Below are 26,575 nucleotides of genomic sequence, written 5' to 3' on the forward strand. Positions count from 1 at the left end.
ACTGATTTTATTAACTACTTAAAATTTTGAATACAATGAAAATTATTTAATATCACAAAGTAAGGCAACGCCACGAAGAATCCAGTGATCAGGATGAACGCTTGTTGGCAAATTAAGTGCAGTTATGAAATTTAAGTCTGTTCTGTTGGATTTTTTGTAAACTGGACATTCATAAAGGTTTTGCCCTCTACTTTCATTAGTATTGCTGGCATAAATTCTTATCACTGGCATCAACATATACAGGATTTTGTTTGTAGATTCACACATTTTCATATCTCGTCGACTCCAACTAGCACCATCAAGATATAATCCATGAACATACACTCCAGATTTTGGACCTTCTTTACAATCGGCTAAGGCAAACTTTTTTACTTCATTTTGCAAGATGACTTTATCAAGTGCCCATCCAACATTCGCACGTGCCGTCTCTTGACGCATTGCTGTGAGGAATCCTTGAGGATTGAAAAAACCTGTCATCCAAAATACATTTGGTCGGCCCTTGAAACACCATGTCGAAAATTGCTTGTTCCGTTCGATTAATTCTGTAAACCAGAATCCTAATGTTGATGAAAGCCAGCTGCCTCGCTTCCAAATTTTTGGAACTCTTGCATCATAAATATTATCGAATGCGTCTCGTAAATTTTCACTCATTATAATCGTTCCCTCTATAGCCAATAATAAATCTGATAATGTTGAACTCACTAGCAGAATAATCTTTTGAATTCGATCAATCTCTTGTCGCAGGAATATATTCATAGGTGTTATGTCTCTTGTTAATCTTTGCTTAACTTCAAACTCATCATAAGGTTGAGGCAATCTTGATAACATTTCGTTTACTAGCCTTGCTACTGCAGCTTCTCTTGTCTCACCAGAACTTCCAGATGATTCTTTTGGTTGAACGGAGATGATTGTATCGAGAATTTCTATTGTTTTATTTGTTTGATATGTTATGTCTGCATTTGCATGAAGGCCATATGCATTTGGTGGATCGACACTAATCATTGTTTCAAAATAGTCATCATATTCTTCAAGTGTTCGCATTTTAACAATTTTGTAGCCAGCATAAAATTCATAGTTTTCAGCAAACATTTCATCTTTGAAGTAAGACTAAGAAACAATAATAAAATAAGAATCTATGATTCAGGGATAAAAATAATACATACCCTTGATAAACAATTTAATAATCGCTTGTCATAATCGTCAGTAACGCGACCACCATATTGAACCTCTCCAATCATGTAATTTACTGTTTTCCAGCTAATATTATCATTCACATCTTCTAAATGCTTTTGCATAAAAAGGCAACTTGCCAGCCAATCGGATGAGTTGAATTCATAACTTTAAAAATAAAATACATAATAGAAACAATAATCATCCTAGTGACAAAAAATATAAGAACTTACGGAATGTTCCAACCTAATGCACCAAACTTTCTTCTTTCTTGTACAATTGTATGCAAGAATGATGTTGCGTAGATAAGTGGAACGTATTTTGGTGAATCACTAAAATCAAACATTTCAGGAGTCATCGAATTGAATGTTCTTTTCAAACCAGCTCTTATTCCAGATGGCGGTTCATTTGTAAATTTGATTGACATCTGTAACATAGCGATTGGAAAATTTGGATGAACTTCTGTTGTAATCCACAATCGGAACATTTCATGATAGCCTTCGCGTGCTTTATCAAGTTCCATTATTTGAAGCGTTAATTCATTCATATATTCGAGTCCCAAATGACAATTTTGAAGCAGTACCCATGAACCATCTTCTAAAGACTTTTCCATCAATTTTCGGGCGTGAATTTCTTGTCCTTGACCCATTGAAATTGCTGATACTTTTATTAGATTCTTCTTAGCTAAAGCTTCAATAGATGGTGTTGGATCTGAACCCATTGATAGGAAGCATATTAAAGGTGTTAAAGGACGACTTTCTTCAAGCATTACTTCATAATTTAAGACAACAGGTTCTGCAAATTTCGAGCCAAGTGATGATGCAATATATTTTCTACTCTGTGATAGCGTTCTGTCCAAACAAAATGATCGGACTATTAGAAGTTTCCGGAAAGTGTCTAGTGTGTGATAACCAGTTGGTAAAGTCTCTTCTTCTGGTGCATTTTTATCATACCATTGTTTCCATGCTTTATCATTTGCTTTGATATGATCTAATATTCCATGAAATTGTCGCAGAAAAGAAAGCTGAACGAGATTGAGCCAAGTTATGTCTGTGGCCCATCGTAATGTTTTTGCAGGTGCTGTATTTATATCCAAAGCTGCACCACCCTTAATAAAATTTTGAAATTCGTCAAAATTTATACTTTTTCTTTGCAGATCTATGTCTAGGGCCATAAGTAGTACAAATAAGAATTTGTGTGTTTCATAAAGTCCACGTGATTTGTATTTGAAAATGTCATAAGTCAAATAATCGATAATAAACCCGATTCGCTTAAATGTCATTGGAGTTCTGTCAGAATTTGCTAGCGAGTAATCAAACCTCTCAAGAAATTGAACCAATGAAGTTTGATACATATTGTTGACCTGAGACATCTTGACAATTAAGAAGTATAAAACACTTCCACGAGATGCGATTGGACGGAATTCTTCACGTGCTTGATTAATACTCTCTTTTGTTTCTTCTGCTGATTCCAATTTTTCTTTAATTTCTATTGCCTTTGCTTTACTTTCATTTAAAACTTCCATAACACTCAAGTCATCAAGAAGGCTTCCTTCTGTTGTTGACAATTTATATAACAGGTTGGCTTCCAATTGTTTGCTAAGTTTTTTGTTTGCAGTTACATCCATGTCTAATTGTATGCGCTCAGTCTCGATTTCTGAACGTTCTGAGAGTATAACACGTCCCAACAATTGATCTTCTAATCCTTTCATTGTTACAGTAAAATCAATGACACATGTTCTTGCAGCAATTTCTGGAGGGTAAACTGGATTAGGTAACTTAGTTGTAATGAACAAACGAAAATCACTATCAATATCGACTTCCTTATCTCCAATTCTGACTTTTAATGATCCACCCATTTTGACGTAATTTTTCTCAAGAAGATTATCCATACAAGGATCAAGTTCTTCTCCAACATCTTCAATCAAAATCGGGAGACCTTGCTGAATTGCATCTTCAAGATGATTCCTGAAGAACTTATTGCCAAGTGTTGTCACTATAAGACTGTCCTTTTCTTTTTGCTTGATCCAAGATTTTCCTTGGGATTGTGGATCTATTAAAAGTGGATATCGTGGTGCTTGCGTTACAATAATTCCATTTTGTATGGACAATTCATCATTTGGAAGTCCTTGTAAATTCCATTCTCCAATCGTTGCTGTATCTGTTAGCCGTTCCACAACATCAATATCTGATGAGAAAGGTATTTGCCTTTTCTTTAGTTCCACTTGCCATTCTTCTTGAATCATTGCTCTAAATTGTTGATTAAACGGACCAGTATATGAAAGAAATCCAGTTAGAATTAATACATCTCCAACAAGACGATTGATTTCATTTTTAAAAAGTTCAATCTGCTCAGTCCACCGCTTTCTTTCATCCGAGAGTCCAGTAATCATGGCGTGTGCTGCATCCAGTTTGCTTTGTAGTAATGAAGCATCATCTTTTACTTTTTGTAAAGCATCATTGGCAGTAATAAAATCTTTTTCAGCTGCTCTCACTTCATCATTTCTTTGTTCAAGTGTAGCCTCTAATGCATTAAGTTCATTTTCTGCTTTTGAAAGCAAATTTTGTTTTGCAGCTAAATCAGCTTTTAAAGGAATAACATTCACATTCACTTTATAGAAATCTGCCATTGCTCTTGTCCATTTTAATAGACCGGCAACCTTTTCACAAGCTACCATAGCAGATTCTACTGTATATTGAGGATAGTCAAAGTAAGGTTGAAGTAAATCAATTGTTTCTGCATCGATTGCGTCTCGCTTAAAATCTCGAATTTTTTTCAAAAAATTCACATCACCCATCATTTTCTTTGATTCTTCCCAAGTCGTTTTAAGGAAGTCTTTCTCCCAATCCATTTTGACTGGATCTAAACTCTTATGGCAAAGAATCAACACACAATCCATAATGACAGTGATTAAATGTGGTGGTTTTCCTAAACGTCTAACAACAGCAATATCTGTTCCTTTGATTGTCTTTAAAGCATCTTCAGCCAATTGTAGTTGAGGTAAAGTCTTTTCCAATTCATGCTCTGCAATTTTTCGTGCTGCAACGATTGTTTCAACGAGAGCTTCTTGTATTGTTTTCTGCTCCAAAACTTCCTCTTGTGCTGCAGAAGCTATAGCTTGACTCTTTTCGACATTGACAATAACTTTGTTTGCTTTTTCTTCTGCTATTAATATATCAGCCTTTTTCACTTCCATTTCTATTTTCAAAACATCGATAGATTCAGCCGCTTCCTTTAATTTGCCTAAACCATTGAACATTTTAATCGACTGATCTTCTATTGTTTCTAATTTTATTTTATAAACTTCCTTGTAGTTGGATAAAAATGATAGATATGATTTTGGAGTAACATGTGTTTGACGTCGGAATCTGCATAAAATAGAAATAAATCATTACAATTTGTCGATAAGAATATTGTTTTAGGTAATTACCTTTCGAAATAATCTGAGCATGTATCCGAAGCTTTGTCTTGAACGAAAGCCATCATTTCAATTAACTGATCTTTAACTTCTACTGGACACTTAATTTCATAATCTTTGAGTAAATTATATGATACAGATACAAGAGCATCCATTGGCCATTTTTGGAACCAATCAATCATACATCCAGAAATTATACCAGGAAATTTCAGTGCTCTATTTCTGAATTTTTCTCCAACAGGTGAGAAGCACAAAACTACATGAAGATTACTTCTTGCTCGCGATATGAAAAAGTCATATAAATTATCCTGAGTTGGTGTTCGTTTTGGATCAACTTTCTTCATGATTGGAACTAATTCTGCTGTGATTTCATCAATTTCGTCTTTTGGGAAAAGATTTGCTATTTCTCCTGAACTGAGGACATTGTTGAGATATTCGAGGAAACTTTCTTCTTTAATATCATTATCGGTGAATATAAATGAAATTCCTTGACCATTCAGACCTGCTTCTCTGTACAAATATCTGAATTCATCGCCAAAATTGTTAATGTTGTAGGCACGTGTCAAAACGATTTGATGAAAGTTATATCCAGCAATAAAAGAGGCTAATTTTGTTAAACTCTGTTTTCCACTTCCTCCTACGCCTACTAATAAAGCATTTCCTCTGTAAAAAAATTATAAAATGTTTAACTACAATAAAAAAAATTAGCAATATTTTTTTTACAAACCTTGATGTCCTAAGGATTCTAGACACAATCATCAGATGGATTAGAGCGTCTTCGAATAGTACAATATCCAATTTTGATCCTCGTACTTCTTTATTGTACTCTCCAATGAACATGTATATTCTTTCTCGCACGACATCAAAACTTGGAATTTCTTCATATACAAAGTACTCTGAAACTACATCATCATCATTAAACTCTTCACCGAGTTCTACATCAGGTTCATCGCGTAAGAAGTCAACATAATATATATCTTCTTGTGGAAAATATTCATAATATTCTCCAAGTTCTGCTTTTGCAACAGATTTTATTTTTTCGGAGAACCATTCTCGATCATCTGTATTAATAAATCGATCTGATATGACTCTTGTGCATTCATGAGACCATAATCTTAACAGCGAACTAACATCCTTGCACTGATCACGCTCAATTTTTAGCATTCCACCCCATATGCGTGATAAGTCACGAAGATTGAAGATGTAATGAAATTTGGCTGGAGTTGGAAGCATCTTAATTTTTGTTTGCTGCCACAATATTCTTGTTAATGGAATGAGCTTTGAAATAAAGTCAACAATTTCTTTATTGAAACGTGATGAACAGAAGTATCCATTTCCAATCACACCAAAGATTTTATCCATTGATTTGTTACTTGGTAATGTGCAATTAAATATATTCATTTGTCTTTTCAATCTTGCAGGAATGTCATTGCGTCCACCACCAGCATGAATCATTGCAGCAAGTAGTTGAATGTCTTGAACTGTTATGAAATCTCCCGGTCGTTCAAGTGAATAAAAGCCACCGCATTCTAACAATTGTCGAGTCTGTGAAATTCAAAAAGTTTGTAATGTTTAATAAATTGCAAGCATAGCAAGTGTGTAACTTACCAGTTCATTTGTTATTTGATCTCCCCATTCATTTACTACTGGCATGTTTATGTCATCAATGAAAATTGTCATTTTTCTCATCTGAGGTGGTCCATAGATTAATCCAACTCTTTTTTCTACATATGACTCAATTATAACTTGAAACATAGTTGGTGTTGTTGCAGATGAGAAATTAAAACTTTTAGATAGATGCTCTTCCGGATTGTACTTGTTTGACATGTAACTTTTAAGCATAACTGTTTTTGCAGTTCCTTGCTCACCAATCAACAGCACAGATTTACCTTGTTTAGCAATTGTATCGATTAAAAATGCTGCACGAACGTTGTCAACATTTGGTACTAATATACTAGAATAATCAGGAACATGTGTCGATGGATAGATATATTCTTCAATTTCCGTATTCCAATGTTTCCAATTGCCTGTGCTATCAACAAGAAATTCAAATATTGATTCATTAGTTTCACTTTTAGGCCACTTCATTTTAGACGAGTGATTTAAGACAAATTCTTCCATTTTGTCACGATCATCAAGTTCCAAGACCGCACCAAGTGACCACATAAGAGCAAATAAGAATAATCTCTCTAAATGTGGTTCTGTGTACTTGACCTTCTCTTCTATTAATCCTTTCAATAAATCACAAGTTTGACGAATGTAAACAGCTTCCAGAAGTTTCATTTTCGGTTCAAGTTTGGTTTGTACAAATATATGAAGGTCAGCATAGATTTTATCGAAGAATTTTCTTAAAGATTTTCCAATATCTGGTGACTGATTCAACAGCCATCCATCTAAAATTGCTGTCCACGGCATTACGGATGAACTAATGAAAACCATACCCATTCGACTAACAGTTGCAGGACTAGCATTATCAATTGCATCAGGCTCAAAAACAAGCTTGCAGTTGGGACTCATCACAATTCGATCACCATTGGCAAGTGTTAATGTTTTATTGTCATCAAGTACAGAATTAAGATTTTCAATCCAAACAGCATCAACAGGTCCATCAAGTACAAGCCAAATATAATCGTGTTCACACTTCAATGTGCGTCTCCAAAGAACTGAAAAAATTCCATCAGTCCAATCATTTGTTGTCACGTCTAAACGACCAAACATTTGAGGTGCTGTAATTGCTTTCGGGTTCATTCGCATCTCCCTATGAGGTAATCCTTGAAGGGTCAAACTTTCTAACAAGGCGTTCATGCATTTACTTTTTCCAGCTCCAGTCGGTCCCAAAATCATCAAACCATGTCGAACTAATGAGGTTTCATAAAGTTGTATAACTTTCAAGTTCCATGCGGGATGGTTTACGAGTTTCATTTTATCTAAAGCCTCAGATATTTTTGATTGAAGATCTTTACGTGATGATGTTTGAAGCTTTAATCCGGGAAACAGATCTGAAATCAATGAGAGAAATAGCGGCTCATCCTCGTCAACTAATTTTGAAAGATTCATGTCACGTAAAACTTGCATAACAATTTCATCTTCCTGAACTTTTCCAGTGACTGATCTTTTAGCCGCTCCCAACGTTCTCAGAACTGATAAAATATTTCTTAAGCCAAAGTCGTAATGTACTTGCTTAGACAATTGTTCTTCACACAATTTATAAAGCGTATAGAACTTTTCAGACAATTTATCGTTGTTATGAAATCCACAGCTAGCTAATTTCACACGCATAATAATCTTACGATCTGGAACCATCATAGAAACTGTTCTAAATTGTATCTTCAAATTTTCTGGCAATTCTTGTCGTCCAGCGTATCCAGGATTCATCTAAAGTAAATAAATAAATTCATAAATTCATTAAAAACTTTCACAGTCTGACCAAAAATATATACTTACAGTAATAAAAATTCCAAACTCGATATTAAGTTTAACTGTGTCTCCATCACTAAAAATAAATGTTTTGACTCTTTCCTTTCTTGCATTTAGAACAATGTATATCTGTTGTGCAGCGACGGACAATACTGGAAGTTCAATACGATTGAATTCATCAAAGCATCCCCAACTGCCGGATTGTGCAAGTCCTTTAAATATACGACCTAACCCTCGAAAATCCATTTGATCAGAACAGTTGAATACAACAACAAGTTTACCGAGAGCTCTTCCCATATCTTTTGTAGTTTCCGTTTTACCAGTTCCAGCTGGTCCAGCCGGTGCACCTCCCATATTCATTCCAATTGCTTGTGCTAAGGTTATGTAGCATCGATCAGTGAGTGGAGTAATTGCTAATCTCTCAGTTACACCAAGATATTCATTTTGATATACAAAATCGACATCTGTTATTTTTACCAAAACTTCTTCAAGATTTAAATCGTAATAGAACCTCGACTGCTTTTGCCAATCGAAATCTTGACCCGATCGTATCTTTGCGACTTTAAGTTCATTAAATATATCACGCTGATGAACATGAATCGTGACAAGAGTTTCACTGCAAATTCTTTCAAGTTTTGTTAGATCCTTGACTGTCTGATCAACTAAATAATTGAGCATTTCTTGTGTTTCAGAATATTTGCTGTCCAAAATTCTTCGATTTACCACAGAATTGTTTAAAGCATATTCAACATCTTTAGTCCATATTAATTGAATACAAATCATTTGAGCTTGTGCACAGAGATAAGACAGTTGAGTTTTATAATCAAATTTAGCGTCACTTATTTGCATTCCAAGATCTCCAAGAATTTTTTTCATGGTTTCTAGAACTGATTCGAGTAATTTTCCTATCCAAATTTCTACTTGTCCAATGCATCGAACATGTGATGTGAGTAATATTTTTTCACCATTGCTTGACATCATAGATATAATTGTGTCACTTCTTTCCGGATCAAATTGAACGCGAGCCACGCCATCGAACAAGCTCAATAGATGAGGTTGAATTGATGATGGATCTGATGCTTGACCAAGAATTTCCAATAAAACCGGATCAGAAATGAAGAAGAATCGGGGAAATATTAATCGTTTTGATTCGAGATAAACTGTTAGTGACTTTTGACACTGCTCAAGTTGTTCTACAAGAAAAGTTAATGTTCTTGATATTTCATCATCTCCAGTACAAAGTTCGATAATATTAAGAATGTTTCTGGTTTTGTACATAATTTTCATCCATGCTCTATCGATATTTCCGAATCGTTTTGCCTCTTGTGGCAATTGTTTTGAAATGTCGCCTCCAACAAATACAGCTTCGAGGTACATCCATAAACTTTGTACTTGAAGCCATCTTTCAAGTATTTCTGCTGTAGCATTTAAATTATCCAGCCATAGCTTAATTTCCTTTTTAAATGGACCATTAAAGCGATTTGCTAATAATGAGCTCATGATCATTAAGCTGTCTTCTAATTTTGTAATAATATCTTGCATTTCAGAGGCCTTAATTAACAATTCTCCACGATTTTTGAAAACTGCCAATGGCATGTCAACATCTTTCCAATCACGAATTACTGTTAGCAGTTTAACTTCTATATCCTGTTCTCTTCTTGCACCATCACAGATTTCTTCAATACTTTCTTTGTTGTCAAGTAATGGAGCTTTCATCACGTATCCTAACGTAAATTCTTCATCTTCTGTATTAAACCTATATTGAACTAAATTTTCCAGCATTTCCCAATGTCGCTGTTTCATTGCATTTGAAGACATTTGCTCCATCAGAGGGCAACATTCGTAAAAGTCATCAATTCTTTTTTTGAGATCAATAAAAGCTGGCCAATTTTTCATACCTTTTGGAAGTGATTTACATCGATTGACAAAATCTTGTATTTCTGTCTTGATTTTTTCCATATCAACTTCCTTGAATGGTAAGATGAAATATTCATCAACTGTATACATAACATCTAAATACAGTTTATAAAGACGATTCAAAAAGTTGATATCTCGTTTTCGCTTTTGTAAAACTGGATATTCATTGATTGGGAGACCAAACAACTGCTCTCCACTAGAAAATATTTCCTGTTGATTCTGAAGATCAGCAAGTCTTGCGTCGAACAACAAAACACGATCACTAGCTTCCTTTGCTGGTATTCCTTCAATCATTGGTCCCTTCTTGACAAAGTCGTCATCGAATGTTTGAACTGCGTTTTTGAATCTGGTAACGCCAGCTTCTAATTCTTGTAGTAACGGATGCTGCATTTTTGCAACTTTTTCTCCAACAATTCTTGATTGTTCTACCATCTTGTTGAATTGATACCTCAGCCCATCAACTCTATCCAGATCTTCGCTAGGAACATTAAGTTCAAACTCTTGAAACACTGCATATGTTTGTTCCATTAACATCAAGCTGTTATCAATATCGATGAAATTTTCTCGAATTACTTTTAAGCAATCCATTGCAACACGACAATCATCAAGGTTTACTAAGTCTCTGTATAGAATTTTATCTTGTGCTGATATAAACACCACATTACGCTCAAGAATTATTTGATAATAAGCACATAATTTTGCTCCCAAAATTGATTTCCATTGTTTGGATTCCTGCACCAGCATATTGATATAATGTTTGCAATCAATTTGCAATAATCCAATGCATATAAATGGATTGATTTTCAAAATATTGGATGTGATTGAGTCGTAGAAAATGAGCTTATCTCTAATATCGGCAGTCAATGGATTACTTTTTACAAACTCTTCAATCTTTTCTTCTCGGTCGCTTGCCCATAAAAATTTGTATTCTTCTGTTAAATCTTTTAAAATTAATTCTATTTCTGGTTGAAGCTGAAGGACTCCATCTTCAAATGATAATCTGTATCGTGCAACATCCTTATGCTCAGTTATTGTCTTAAACCAGCTTTTCTCGTGCCTTTTTTCGGGAACAAGTTGTCGTCGCAGCTTCCGTTCTCGAGTTTTTGCTTGTTTACCCCAAGTTGTAACGGCATAATGTGTTTCCTGAATATTGAGTAAAACAGACTCAAAAGTTTCTTGGATGTCAAAAATATTTGGTGACAAAAAGAAATTAGGAATTTTAAGCTTGATTGATGTGTTTATTAAAGGAGCATTTGTTCTATTTGAGCAGTCAAAAGATTTAACATATCCCATCAAATTTGCTCGTTCTTTATAAAGTTCCATGCTTCTCTTTGTACATTTTGCTAAAGCAGCAATTGTTTTGTGATTGTAATAAGCAAATAACTCGACACAATCAATATGAAGTAATATAACATCATAATTCAGTCCATAATAATCTTTGAAGCAGAGACTTTCATTTTCTTCGGGTGTAGCATATCCAACAGGTTTGTAAATTTTTTCAAATGATAGCCAATCATATTTGTCAATAGGCTTAGTTTCCTCAACTCTTCTATTTTCATCTGTAATTTCTGATAATGGTACTTGATATTTTCCTGTATCGTCATAAAGAGGAACACAATCAGCTCTAAGCACAAATTTGTTGATAAGATCCACAGCTGCTTTTTCAGCTGCCAACGATTTAATTTCAATTGACTTCTCAACTTCCTTACGATGTTCAATGTTCAATTGCTGTAAAACTTCTGGACTGACAGGTTCATCTGGTAAGTACACTAAAATGTGTTCCTGTATTTGGGCTAATACCGCTTCAATCTGTGAATCATTTATGTCTGCAATGTCCTTGACAAACTCTTCAATTGGATCAAGGACTCTTGACACTTCAATGAAATAGCTATTGATATTGAATGTCAACCAAGTTACTTGAGTAAGAGCTGGTGCAAATATTCTTTCCAACTTAATTAAATGTATTTTCATCAATGGTAAAAAGCATGGATATATGGAGAGACGAACTTCATCATTTCTTCTTACTAACTCTTTAATAAGGTTATAGGAATCAAGAACTTGATCTTTACAAACTGTTAATACTCCAGGCAGTTTTGGAACTTCAAGACCCGCCTTCCACATCCATTCAGCTTCTTTAATAGCTTGAAGAACGTACGGTTGTAAGTTGATTTCATACCGATTTGTATTTGGATCTTTTCTTAAAATTGGAAGCTCTAATTTCTTTTTAACTTGATCAACATATTCATACCAAGCCTTGTGAGTCGTCGATTCATATTCTAAGAATATTGGTGTTAAAAAGTTATACATTTTGATGCACCGTTGAGTAGCTTTGTGAGCAAAAATACATTCATATTTGAGGAGAAACTTGAGTGGTTCCTGAATTCGTTTACGCAGTGCTCTTGCCCACATAATTCGTCCAACACAAGGTGGAACTCCTCTCTCGATTGGTGGACTTGCTCTTTCTTCATTGTATTTATCCTTTACATCCTCAATTTCATGCCAAAGCATTCTTGCTAAGTCAATATATCGATCAATTATTTTAACACTTTTAGGTAAATTAAGACGATCGAATCTTTTAAGCACCAAGATTCTTTGCATAGTCGTTGGAATATCTTTAACGTAGTCAATAACAAAATTTTCAATTCCAGTTTCAACTTCAGACAGTTGTTTTCTAAATATGCAGAGATCCTTTTCAAAGCCATCCGAATGTAACGACAGTGGATCGTACGGTCTACTCGATACTCTTTGAAATGCCTTTTCTATATCATTTGTAAAGCATTCCGTGCCACCAATTTTATGTTGTTCCAAAACTTGATATCGCAGACAAGTTTCCAATATCATACAGATTTTGCTCAGTCGGTCATTAAATGCATTAAGTCGACTAAACAGATAATTTTCTGAATATTCAAACTTGAATTCATTTCTTTCTTCCATAATTTCAAACAACTTGTCGAAATTTGATCGATAAGTTTTTTGCATTTCTAGACATTCATTGATTTTCTCCACCAAAATGTTCATCTTCTCATTCCATATAATGCTTTGACGGTTATCAGTTAGATAATTTTTAGATGCAATTATTACTTGATTGGTGATTTTGGAGAATAAGCTGGTGATTCTTTCGTTTGACTTCAAAAAGGCAGAACAATTGAAAATACTTTGTAGTGTGCTCATGAATTTTGGTAAATAATTGGTGATCACTAAAGGTCTGCAACGATATAGTGGCTCGAACAATTGCTCAACTGACGATAAGAATCGGACATTATCTGTTGCTTCCATCAATAAAAATTGAATTTTGTCGTCGATTTCTTTCCAATTCTAAACACAAAATAATGAGTCAGACTTAATATACATTAGTTCAACAATAGTCATAATTACCGCAATTAATTTAGATCTGGAAAGCTTCAAGCATCGATAGAAGTTGTTGAATTCTTTACTATCAATAAAGGTTGACACATGACTAAACATTGCAAGCATTGATCTCCAATGTTCTAGTTCCTTCAATGGACCGTATTCATTAGTGTCTTGGGTCAACTGATGTCCACGTGATATGACAATTTTTATTTGATTCAGCCATCTTGCCATTTCTCTTTCAACTAAATTAACTTTGATGCGATTTTTACTTGTTTGAACAACTTGAAAATTTGTCAGTAAAAATCCTTTGTACAAGTCATGATTTACATCAAATCTTATCTCATATGTAGACAAAATGTCATCTCTTGTAGCTGTGAAAAAGAATAAAATATTTACAATTTGTTGGTTATTTTCGATTTTAAAATCGGAGACAACTTCCAGTTCAAAGTTCAATTTCTAGGTTAAGCACTTACTTCTTAGAAATTGTATAAAATGTTTAACTCCATACAAGAACGACTGCTTTATATCCTCAGAGCAGTCTCCATAATCCTTTGATATTTCTACAGCAGGTTGTAGGACCGAGTTAAAAAATTGAAGGAATGATGAAATCAAGTTTTCGTTGTACGGAAGTTTGAATGAAAAAAAATTCTGAAATGAATTGAATTATTAGACTTAAAAATGTGAACTTAATCCCTAACAGACATAGAGCATGCTTTTACGCTTCAGAAATACCACTATGGTGCCTAAAAGCGGTATCTTTGCCTGTTAAGAAATATTTTAAATGTTTTACATTCTCAAAGCTTTTTGAATCAATTTCTTTTGCATTACAAATCCTGTAGATGAAGAAGCTTGGTCCATTGATTTTCTTGCCAGTTCCACTTGAGAATAAGACCATTGGAATAGTTTGATTTTCAAGTGCAGGGTTATAGCGTCCACTTGCTAATTAAAAAATTGTGAAATTAAATAAAGAAAGGAAATCAGATGTAATAGATTGTTATAGAAACGGCATTTAATACCTTTAGAAGGCGGATCATCTTCTTGATATTGGATCAAAAACATTTTAGGACCAAAATCTCTAAATAAATTTTCACAGTGATCCAAATTTTCTTGTGAATCTAAGTAACATGCGTAAAATTCATCTTCATTTACGCCAAGTGCATAGAAAGCTAAATCCAACAAAAACCGATGCTTTATATTGATGTTGTTGAATCGAAATTGTCGTTCTTCTTTGGCGGATTTCTAATATTTGTAAATTACTTAGAATTCATGTTTTTCCTTTTAAAAAATCACTGTAAGCTTACCAAAATTTCTTCAAGCATTTCCTCCGCAGTATAAATCTTCAAGCTTGGTCTCTTTTTAGTTACCATTGATACAATTGCCTGCGAAACTCCCATCACCTGATGGAGTCGCTTCTTATGCCTCTCCGGATCATTTTCATCGTAATCGTTCACATCCATGATTGCAAATTGTGAAAAACTTTTTCAAAACTGAAAGAAAATTTTTTAATGCTTACTGCGATTAAATTCAGTTTTCAATTTAAACTTCATTTATTCGAAACAGGAAAAATTACATTTACAGATATCCTCATCTGCATTATTTTCAATCTTAGATAATTTATTCTTTTTTGACTTACTTCATACTTTTTTTACTCCATTCAAAATATTTTATTTTGTAGCTTAGAGCTAGAGTTCACAATTTATGTCATATAAGGAAGTATTCCTTCCTTGATATTATATCAATTCTATTTGAGATTTATAATTGTCATATGTCATAACTTGTAAACAGCATACTCATATTATTTATTACGGTAAGTTACATTCAAAAAATAATTGTTTTCTTCCTTAAAGATCCGTAAAGTTATAATCATTCTATAATGATTGAATGGATTGATACTTGAGGTTTTTAAAATTCATTCCTTAATAAACTTTATTTTACAAACTTACATCTCTTAGAGAAAATTGTCAGCTGACATAAATGTTTAAAAACGTCAAGCATCAATTCATGACTTTACAATCCTTGCACTTAAAAATTACAGGATTATTCAGCAAATAAAACTAGTTTTACTTCATTAAATTTTCCATTCACATGCTCATTTTGTTTTTAAATACGTTTGACTAGCAAAAATATGTATGCAATTTTTATATTCATTCATCTTGTTCCTTAATATTTTTCCTTCTCAAATCGATTAATCTATAAATGAAAATGTTATGGTAAAATTGTGTGTGTGATATATAAAATTATTAGGTATGAAGAGGAATAAAAATTTAAAATATCCAATTTAGTCAATATTTTTTTTTAAATATACATCAAGTCTAATTTTTCAATACTTATCACTAGCACAGGGAAAAATATTCTTTACGTGTTTAATATTTACAAGAATGAGACTGATTCAGCTGACTGTGTTCTATCACGCATTCCGAATTATCATGAAGCCATAAATTCTGTTAAAGTACCAATTTAATAAAATTAAATATTTAAGAGAATTCTACGGCAAATGATGTTTTTGTAGTCTTAGTATCAAGCAGAGCTCGAAGTCGACTCAAGTCAACTTGACTCCATTCAAGCCGACTTCGAGCTCTGAAGCTTTAGGATGGAAGTAATTTGCTAATTGTTCAGAAACTAGTCAAAAGAATTCAAGTAACAGTCATAAAATTGATAACTTACTCAGAATTACTAATTAACGAATTACTAAGCTCTACTTGACATCCTATGAATCATATTTACTCAACTGATTTGGAACATTATGGACAGTGCAAAAAATTCTATACTCTAATCTCATTCTTGTTTTCATAATTTTTGTTCATTTAATTCTTATCATTTTCACTTCCTACCTACAATTAATCAATTTTGTTTATTAATTGATGAAACACTTATAAATCATAGCAACAACAAAAGATAACTTTTGTGCACTTTACAATATGAGAAAATTCTTTTCACCATTTTTTAAATGTACTTTTTTATCGTCTTTATATTTCATTATTGATGATAACACTTAATTAAATTTTTATCTTCTCTCTTTTTGCAGTGAAATTTGATTGTCGAAAACGAAATTAATGTAATACAATAAATTTTTATTTGTAATCATCAAATTACAACCAATCAAATGGTAAAAGGTTCAAGGTTTAGATTTTTTTGGTAAAAGTCTTAAAGAGCTTTATGAGGATTTCATTTAGAAAAAACAAAATAGGAATCAGAGGATGAAGATAATGCGGTAAATAACAATGGATAGTTAAGTCATAAAGTTATATTGGTGATGAATCTAATCGATCATTAATGTGGATAGTCTCTTTTCAACCCTAAAAATGGCAAAATTATACAAAATTAGCTAAAGTAAGTATTTAAAGTCATGTAAGTAATTACGTTATTTCAATGTCTTGAAATAGTTCTCCATTCCATGCGACTGTAATGCAGTAATGTTGAAACAGTTGTACGAGCAATTCACCTTCATCAAGCATCTCAATTTTTTCAATTCGATGTCGCTCAGATGTTGGTAAACTATCATAAATCTGGCACATGTCCCAACTTCGAGCACCTGTGAATCCATTTTGGACAAATCTAAAAATAGATGAATGCGAAAATGTCAAGGCTGTAATTTTTCTATATATCTGATATTTAAGGTCAACTGTACCTCAGTATTTGGGTGTCTAAAGATAAACATGATTCTACTCCTGCCAAATTACAGCCTCGAGCACGAAGATTGCCTAACATTACTTCACCAAACCTATCATTCATATTTACTTGCTCATAGTTGACAAATGCAGCTGATGTGAAATTTGATGATATCCATTTCAGTAGATTATTACAATTGGCAGTCTCAATATAAACAAGGACACATTCAGCTGTACCATAATAAAGACATAGAAGAAAGAAATATAGATAATTTTAAATCTAATATTATAAGAGAAGAGGAGTTTGATTACATAGAAAAATTGTTGGTAATTGAAAATCAACATCCGACTGTTTCAGTTTGTTTGCCACTTCATCAACTGATCTTAAATCCACTCCAACAATATGATAATTTGGTGCGTGCAAATCTGTAGGACTGAATTTAATCTCTCCGTCTGTAAAAAAAACAACATATAAATGATTTATGTATGCAAAGCTTAAAGCAGTTCTGATTCTCACCTTCAATGTTAATCTTTTCCAACAATACTTTATTTCTTTTAATTTGATAACATTTCTTTGCTGTTACTGTGGGAAAATCGAGCTCTATAAAATTCTGCACCATATGACCTGCATCGCGAAGTCTCCAATACAGTGTATCGAAGCCACAACCAAGATTAATTATTTGACATTTGTCGCCAGTTTTCTATATGAATAAATTTTTTTTGTAGCAGTGATGAAAATAAGTGAAGAAAAAAAATGAGAAGATGATAAATTTTTATTCCCTTTCTATATTATTATTATTATAAGAGTAAGTAAAGTCGTACATAATGTAATGAAAAAAAGGTCATGGTCAAATGAAAATGAGAATATAGGATTTTAAATTAATTGAATAATTAAGAGTTTACATACCTTAAGAAACTTTTCTATACATATTTCTATTCCTTTAACTCGAGCATAATATCCACGATTGATTTCTGGAGCCTTCTTTTCAGATAGTTTAACAAAACTTTGCAAATAGTCATCATGATAATAACCCAATTTCACGCAAGATCTTTTTGATTCTGAAGCATCGTCATTCGTGGCAATGACTCCAGACTCGTCTCCATGAAAAGACAATTGTCTATCCATCATTTTTTATAAATTTCTAATTAATTTGACTTGCACAATTTATTTTCTTCTTGTTATGATTTTTTTTGAACTTCGAAATATTGAAAATTTGCTTTTCTTAGCCTAATTAAAAATGTTTTCACACGCTTTTACGTCTGTTAACACTCTCAAATACCAAATTACACTTCTAATACACTTATTTTACTTCTATGTACCGTAAAGTATGTTAATTTTTCAATTTTTCCGCCAAGATATATTCAAAGCAATGAAAATTTTTATCTTCTTAAAAAAGTGACATCTGTCGGCCGTTATGACAGTTATTTTTTTAAAAATTCAAATTTTGTCAGTTTACATCTCAATCAATGTTTACATTTCAATGTTTTGAAACTGAATTTTAGTTTAATAAATTTAACAGTAATATCTGGATAAAAAAATGTATTCGTTTAGTAATTGGTGCTTTCTATGTGCTCGAGACAACTTTGTGGATATATCAATTCAGTCCTTACCAGTAAAAATGCAAGAAAAAATTGGAGAATATTCTTTAGTGGTAATTTTAATAAAATTTTTAACTAAATTCCCATGTTAATGAATGCTTTTGCATTATTTTAGAATTATAATCTACCTGGATGTCCAAAAAATATCTGTTCTAAATGTCACAAGTTCTTAATTGATGTAGAACGATACACAAAACGATATGAATCAGTTGAAAAATGTTTGATGGAATTAATGAGAAACAAAAATGCTGATATAAGGGATATCAAGTCAAAATATGATTTGAATGAAGATTTGGATGAACTGGATGATAATGAAGTAATAGTTCAAATTGTTGATAACAGAGAAATTCAGCCGCTGGTCGAAACCGAAAGTTTTGATAATCCAATTGAAATTATTCAAGAAAAATTTCCAGAAAAGCAAAGCATAAGAATTTTGAATCCAACATTACCTCCGAAAATTGAAAGCAAAATTCGATTGAATCTTTTGACTTGTGACAAATGTGGACACAACACGTCTACAGTTAATTTAATGAAATCTCATATGGATCTACATTTAAAGAATGAGAAATTGTATAAATGCAATATATGCCGTAAAAGGTTTTCGAATAAGAAGCTTTTGGCGAATCATGAATCTATTCATACTTCCAGTACAGAAAGGAAAACTTTCGAGTGCAAAGAATGTGGAAAATTCTTATCCAGTCAAACAGCAGTTAATAATCACGTTAAATGGTTTCATATGGATAGACAATTTTCATGCACTTCATGTCACAAAAAATTTGCAACTGTAAGCAAATATTATTAGCATTATTCTTGTCAGATATCTAAAAATGTCTTCATGTTCCTCATTCATTTCAGAAAGGTTCACTAACAGAGCATATGAAAATCCATTCAAATGTAAAGCAGCACGTTTGTCCAATTTGCAATAAAGAGTATAAAACGGCATCTACTTTGACAAACCATATTGATACACATTCTGTAACTGAATATAAATGTGCAATATGTGACTTAAAATTGAATTCCAGGAGAACACTCAAGCAACACGAAAAAGTTCATAGTAATTTAATACTTCATACCTGCGAGATTTGCGGAGCTGAATTTAAACGAACAAAAACATACAAGGTAGAAAATTGTGAACATCTGGAAATTTAAATAAGTTAATTTTACTTTTCTTCTTCACAACAGGAACATTTAATTATTCATTCTGATATTCGTCCATACAAATGTGACTTCTGTCCCAAAGTGTTTAAGAATGGTCCAAATTGTAGAAAACACAAAAGAGAAGTTCATCCTACAGAACTTGCAGCTTCGGATAAAACTGAAAGCAATAGAAAATCAGTTAATCTACCAAAGATTAACGAACTCCTTAATATGTCAGTTTCAGGGTTTAAAACTGAATAAATTGAGTTTTTGTAGTTTTCTTAAGATAATTTTAAGAAAGGAATATAATCTTTCATTTTGTTATAAATCCCACAAAGATATAGGAAGAAAAAAAGTCAATTGATGAAGCCAATTTGTCACGTTTGAGAATAAGTTGATAAAAGCCAGCAAACTAATATAAGTACCACACATAGATAAAATCGTATTGTGCTTCAACTTAACAATGACATTTTCTGTAATGTATAAAAATGGTAAGCTTTATAAATAGAAGAAAGGATACAAGACAGAGTAATGAATTGAGGTATATATGGCTGAGCATCATGAAAACCAATGCTTATTTCACATGAATGTTATGCAAATTTATCCATTTTTTCCTGATATCCATAAAAATATAAAAGTAAGCCTATCTGAATCACAACAATGCATGAGTATGTAATATATATCTATGCTTCTCGTGTATCAAAAATTGATTGAAAGTATGAAAGTAATAGAGAACAGTCGGAACGTGTTTGGGATATAAATTGCAACTCAAAAAATTGATAAACTATCAATTCTCATATCTACATATTCAGCTATGATCAAATTTTCTAAAACAATACTCATCCCAATATCGCCTCTATATTCAAATTAAAATGAACAATGGGTAACAAATTTTTCGATAATTAAAATTCTATGAAAAGAGTTTTCAGTAAATTTCAATCCCTATTTACGTGCGTGGATGTTTGATAAAGCGTGCTTAATATCCCAACATTATGCAAATTAGAATTAAAATATATTTTGAAATATTTCCCTACCATCTATGTCAATGGATATTATTTTGGCCTTGTATAATTGATGGAGATTAAATTTTATTTTTCATATACCAGTTATCAATATTCCATTGATTATACATATTTTCGGATCATTGATGATGTGGATTATTTTCCCGACTGTGTATTTTCAAACAATTTTCACGCTAATGAAGAGAATTAAAATAAATTTGCAAATATTCACTTTATCATGATTATATTCAGTATCCTGAATAATGGGTTCTCAATAATTAATTAGAGAATAGGTCATTGCTTTTATTTACCATTGGATATTATCCATGTTTGGATATTTTGATTGTAATTTACCATGAAAATTGAGAGTAAATTCGATACTGCACATTCATATAATCAAGGACATTGCAACAAGAATTTTTTGAGAACTTGAGTTTGATTTCAATTCTTATCCCCAACAGACAATGAGCATACTCACCCTAATGAGCGTGCTAATCAAGTCTCTTCGAGAGTAGAATTTTTTGGATTACTAGATTTTTGAGGTTATTCTAAAATGACATTATTCTCTTAAGAGGGAAAGGATCTAGAGCTTTTGACACTTTAAAATTAATATGGACGAAGGAGTGGGTCTAAAATTATCTTTTCATAAATAAAATTAAACCGATTGCAGAAATGCTTAGATAAATAAAACTCGAGGGAAGGTTTAACCTTTAAAAATAACCCGAACAGCACACCGTGTTCGCAAGGTCACAATAAGTCGTCGAAGTAAGATGCAAAGTTTCTACGATGGCTCCATAACAGCTGATTTTGACCTATATTTACGGTGAAAAATGCAGTTCATCGCATTTTCTGCTCGGGTAATCTAGATCTGATTCCGAAATTTAATCTATCCGTACAGGACTTTTATTACTTCTATTTCCTAAAACCCATATATTCATTTTCAATAAACATTTATTGTACTCAATCATAAATTTTTATGAAAAGGTTCCGCTCACTTTTTCCATTAACATGATCGGATTTTTTCTCCTTTAAGCTTATCTGATTTATTGTCCTTATGTATTGACTTCGTTTGCTTTCATTATCCATTTGCCAGACGAATTTACTCTCATACAAGTAACATTGATTATTTGGTCTTTTGATTCAATTTATTTAAGGATTTCTTGTCTTTATTCAATAAGCCCTTTTTACGCTATCAAATTATGTTTTTTTCTTCTCTTTCTTCTTTACTTCCCTCCACAGTAAAAGCATGAATGATGCTTGTTTGTATGTGCACTTAATAGAATAGGAGAGAAAAGGAAATAGAAATGAAGTAAAAGGTTAGAGAGCAAATAGGAAGTTCGTTAAAGTTCCAATCGATTTTATCATAAATTTGTCTCTGCTTGTACATCTTGCCTTAATCCACTTTAGTTTTTATTCCAGAAATATGGGTTACGAATCATATTATCAAGGCTAGGCATGCAGATCACCAGGTTATCATAAATTTGTCTTTATTGTATGTGGTCACTTAAAAATTCCTTCCTTGTCACAAATTTCTTTATACAAAACATATTGCAAAGTATCAAAAAAGAAGGAAGTAGCATCGTACAAAACTTTGTTAGATCATATGCAAAATTTTTTTAAAGGCACCTTTGTATCAATGGCCAACTGCTTTCAAGGCAAGGCATGTAGCAGCGTCGATAGCTAGGACGTAGATTCGAGTCCCACTCGTTATAAGTCATTCGGAACTACACTTTTTCTGTCAGATCAACAGTAACTGGACCTTTTCCATTAAAATTTAATCAAGTTCTGTGGTCAATAGTTTATGTCTGATATCAAACAAAAAGACCAATGGACTTTCTAATAAAACTTGAATCGTTTAAAATAATATGATTAAAAATGTATTGGATTTCTTTCATTGCGTATGCCGCGCTATAAAGATCTAAGCAGTAAAATTCCTATTCATATGTAAATTTCTCAAGCAACAAAGCTCAATAGCAAAAAATTCACATCATCCTATGTTCGCAATAAGCAAACTGGAGCACACTACAAAGAGAGCGAATTGAATAAAAACGGAATCCCATAAATTGTTTCCATGCTTATTTCATTTCCTTTTTTTCCCTTTTATTACAATTCGTACATTATTGATTTCGGCTTTACTTCTGATTCTGAATAATCCATTATTTTTTGATGCAGATAACTTGAGTGAGAAGCGTAGAGAGCAAAAAAAAAAATATTGGATAAATAGGATGCGATATAAAGAAAAATAAAAGTTTTGATCTCAAGCATATTGTGAACTCGAAAAAGCTGTGTCTGAAAATTGAATTTTTCCTACAAAGAAAACTTGATTTATGTTCCTGGAAAATGTCATCCCTTTCAAAATCATAACAAGTTTCAAATGAATACACAAGGTTAAATAAAAACCATTCCTTTTTTGAATGAGAGGATGAAGATTGCCAAAGGATACTCTAAAAATAGCACAAGCAAAAATTCGATTGAACATTGATTAAAAGATTACCTTAACCGTAAATTGAAGAACATGTGAAATGGAACAAGTGAAAAGAGAATGAGACGAAAAAAACAAAATTGCTCTTTATTGCTCTGCATCCTCGTTGAACTTAAAATTACCTTTTTTTTCACTTCTTTTATTCATTTTTTTTCATGCTCTTCATTCGGTTCGATTGTTAAGGGAGTCTTTAAAAGTTTTATTGATAGAAACATGAGAAAATAGAAAAGAAGAAGTAAAAAAAAAATTGAAGTACTCGACAAACACACAATACAGCATCTAAAAAGAAAGTTGAAAAAGTTTTCTCTTGCTATACAATTCTGAAAAGCTGGATTACGGTAAGATGTAAAAGGTATTCTCGTTTATGTTTTGACACATGTTTTAATTTGTAATCACTAACTTTTCAATGAACTCAGTGAACTGACATGGTATCGAATGACAAAATTTCATTTTTTGTGATTGGCACATGCCCCGAGTAGCACCACGTAGTCGCTAGGGGATCGCTTCGTTGAATTATTAACGACAAGACATGAAGATGCCCCTGAAGGCTGTTTTTGATCCATTTTCATTGGGAAAAACGACATTTCTAGCTTCGTGCCGCTCAGATGGTTCACTAATCACTTCCAATGACATCCTTTATAAAAAATAATTGTGCTTAATCTATTAGATTTGGTATTAGAATTATTAATTGTGATGCACAGAACTTTCAAATAGCTTCATTAAACATTTCATTGTGTTATCTTATTAATCGAAAACAATTTTTGAAGTTGAGGAATCAACTTCACTGAAACTGCTTCAGTTCATATAATTTGCTAATTGCAAAACTTTTCCGAAGACATTTTCATTTTCCTCTCCAGAAAAGCCAGAAATTTGACCTGCCTTCTTCTCCCCTTTGTTTGATTTGTGGTCTTACTAAATAAACTTGTCTATTTGAAGAATCTTTCCTCTTTGGTATTTATGGGATCTATCCGAGCAACACACGTTTGAATGTTTTTACCATAGTGACCATTTGTAAATTATTATCTCCAATAAGTGCTGAATACATAGAGACATAACATTGGGATTTGGTACACTATTGAGTCATATGGCAACCGTAGCTTTAACTCATAAAACTGTGCTGGTTGGGAAAAGGAATATTGTTCCTGACTCTAAAAGAAAAGTTTCTTAAGTCATTTTGCCTCTCTTTTTTTCGGTCTGTAAGGCAATAATTCTAAAAACAGCAACATTGAATGATTTTTCATCAACCAAAAAGTTTGTGTTAGATCTCGAAAAGTTTTGCTGTTTACTGTCAGTATTGCTTTTACAGTCAAACAACCTTTTCAGTCACTTTCTTTGGTTTTTGTCTTTTAACAAAAAGAAATACTTTGCTGTGTTTAATAAAAAAGTTCTTCGTACTTCTTCGTTCATAGTTAAATTGATAGAAATTGTTTTGAGAAACAATGACAAAGGTTTTAAGAAGAAAGGAGAAGATGAGTGACATAGAAAAATTTTCGAGCATATGTTTCAACAAAGAAAATGATACAAAGTATAGGACATGCATGAATATCCTTTTTTTCTTACTTACAGTGTTGTGTCTTGTGCTTTATGGTCTTTTATCATAATAAAACACAAAAATTCCCATTCATTTCTAGCTACGGTGACTATATTTATATAATATGTAGATACACACATATGAAGTATGATAGAACATAAAATGAAGGAGCTTAAGAGTTTAAGTTTTTTTCTTCCATGCTCTTATGAATGTTTAAGTATGTTTTATTATGTTATAACATAGTGGTAAAGTAAGCAAATAAAAGATTGTATTGTTGATAAAAACTCGACTGATGTTCATGAATGGAATGAAGGAATTTTTACTTTTATTGGTTTAATAAAAAAAAAATGAGGAGAGTCTTCATATTAACAAGGAAACCCCTATTCAATACTTGAAGTTCAACACGTATACGTACAATATTCATATGGATAAATAATATGTCTTGTTATTTCAGAGGGGTAAAGGTTGTTAGAAAAGTTTGTTAACTTTACAGTGTGGGATCATTGATTAGTACATCGAAGTCTTTACGTTTGTTCTTTTTTGAGGGTGGATGTTCTTATTAATCCTAAATATAACATAGCCTTAGTGGGACTCGAACCCACGTCATACGATTTCTGATCGCATGCTTCTATCACTGATCATCTACTGGGGGTTGATAGGGAGCGTGCACACAAAAATTCAACTGTGAGGAAGGGTTTAGATTGATACTCATTAAACCCGCGTTCTACAATTTTTTTTATGTCATGGCACACCTCACACGGAATGCGGTGCATTATAAGTATTTCAATAAAATTTTGGGAGCTCTTATCGTTGTTTTGGACTACAGTAAAAATTCAACTTTTGTGTCGCACACTTTTGTGTCGCGACTTGTAGTTTGGTTACGTATTAAGTGAATGCCCCTTTGAACATGAGATTTCAACTTTCTAATTCCAGAATCAACACTTTAATATTTTCTTCGCATTTATTCATCTGATCCATCCCATTTAAATATTCCATTTTCAATCACATTTTGCATCAGATATTCTACATAGCTTATCTCGCTGTCTAAATCTCCAACAAAAGTTTCAATGTATAATTTGAAAACAATGAGAGAAGCTCCAAATACTTTTCATAAAGACTTGCATACAAAATAATATTTTAAGTTCTAATGTCGTTGAAAGGATGAATATTTCCGCATTCTGTAGTTTTCATCGTTCATTCCTGGTGCTTATGCCGCTCATTATTAAAAAGATTGCTATGTAGAATATAAAAGTAGTTTTGTTGTGAAAATATGAATACATGCTAGATTTTGTCTTTGTTCCTTTTCAATTTTGAGAATTAAAGGAAAGATCTCTCAAATGGAATTTTTAAAATTTTAACCGCTTGAAACTCATTTTTGCCGCATTGAAAATAAATGAAACTTGAGATGAATATTTACAAGTAGATTGCTGGATTTGTTTGCATGCACAATCATGATTCTCGACTCTTTTTGCATTTTAATATGACTTTTCAATTCTCCTACAGTCTCATCTTAGTACCTACATATACATAAAATGATGTGATTTTTCATCTGATGAAGCCAACAGCAAAAAGTCAGTAACTTTTAAACAATTTAATTTGAATGATATTGCAAAAGTCTCAAAAAGCGTTTTTTATATGAAGCATCAGCAGAAAAAAAAAAGTTTTTTAATATTCTTACAGCTTCTCCACATTGTCATTTATGCTTCAGGACACAAATAATTGCCCTCATTTCTCTTTCTCTCCTGCTTGCTTCGCGTGTATATTGTGATGATGATAGAGAACAGAGGAAAACTATTTTCCATCTCTCTCTCTTTCATTTCACTAGCGCGACTTGAAAATGAAGAAGACACAAAAAAAAATTCTATTTTTTGCCAAATAATTCCCCCAAGATGGAATGATGAAGGAAAGCAGTGGAACGTTACAATGAATAATGAATATGAAAGC

General features: G+C 32.4%; 3 protein-coding genes across 4 annotated transcripts; 1 reads left to right on the forward strand and 2 right to left on the reverse strand.

Moving 5' to 3' along the window:
• Positions 1 to 14,730, reverse strand: kl-3 (dynein heavy chain 8, axonemal kl-3). The gene is made up of 11 exons (XM_070640501.1): positions 14,575 to 14,730; positions 14,290 to 14,512; positions 14,102 to 14,212; positions 13,298 to 13,644; positions 8,033 to 13,237; positions 6,197 to 7,963; positions 5,316 to 6,133; positions 4,601 to 5,251; positions 1,404 to 4,538; positions 1,164 to 1,338; positions 1 to 1,107 (listed from the first exon to the last, which is right to left on the reverse strand). The coding sequence occupies exons 1-11, from the start codon at positions 14,728 to 14,730 to the stop codon at positions 43 to 45; spliced, it is 13,653 nt and encodes a 4,550-aa protein (XP_070496602.1). The 3' UTR covers positions 1 to 42.
• A 66-nt stretch (positions 14,731 to 14,796) lies between these two features.
• Positions 14,797 to 18,278, reverse strand: LOC139090611 (leucine carboxyl methyltransferase 1). Of its 2 annotated transcripts, XR_011544439.1 has the most exons (7): positions 17,789 to 18,278; positions 17,399 to 17,582; positions 17,194 to 17,334; positions 16,902 to 17,112; positions 16,634 to 16,828; positions 15,648 to 16,569; positions 14,797 to 15,463 (listed from the first exon to the last, which is right to left on the reverse strand). XR_011544439.1 is itself a non-coding variant. In XM_070640387.1 (6 exons), the coding sequence occupies exons 1-6, from the start codon at positions 18,008 to 18,010 to the stop codon at positions 16,533 to 16,535; spliced, it is 990 nt and encodes a 329-aa protein (XP_070496488.1). In that variant the 5' UTR covers positions 18,011 to 18,278; the 3' UTR covers positions 15,521 to 16,532. The 2 variants fall into 2 exon arrangements, 1 of the variants encoding a protein (XP_070496488.1); XM_070640387.1 differs by lacking the exon at positions 14,797 to 15,463 and having other exon boundaries at positions 15,521 to 16,569.
• A 72-nt stretch (positions 18,279 to 18,350) lies between these two features.
• On the forward strand, positions 18,351 to 19,920 carry LOC139090765 (gastrula zinc finger protein XlCGF26.1-like). The gene is made up of 4 exons (XM_070640585.1): positions 18,351 to 18,533; positions 18,596 to 19,264; positions 19,336 to 19,599; positions 19,663 to 19,920. The coding sequence occupies exons 1-4, from the start codon at positions 18,420 to 18,422 to the stop codon at positions 19,876 to 19,878; spliced, it is 1,263 nt and encodes a 420-aa protein (XP_070496686.1). The 5' UTR covers positions 18,351 to 18,419; the 3' UTR covers positions 19,879 to 19,920.
• Positions 19,921 to 26,575: the final 6,655 nt, after the last annotated feature.

Source organism: Chironomus tepperi, unplaced genomic scaffold (genome assembly GCF_022539635.2).
Source record: "Chironomus tepperi strain 1889 unplaced genomic scaffold, CSIRO-AGI_Ctep_v1 contig_219, whole genome shotgun sequence".
In the NCBI taxonomy this organism is placed as follows: Eukaryota; Metazoa; Arthropoda; class Insecta; order Diptera; family Chironomidae; genus Chironomus; species Chironomus tepperi.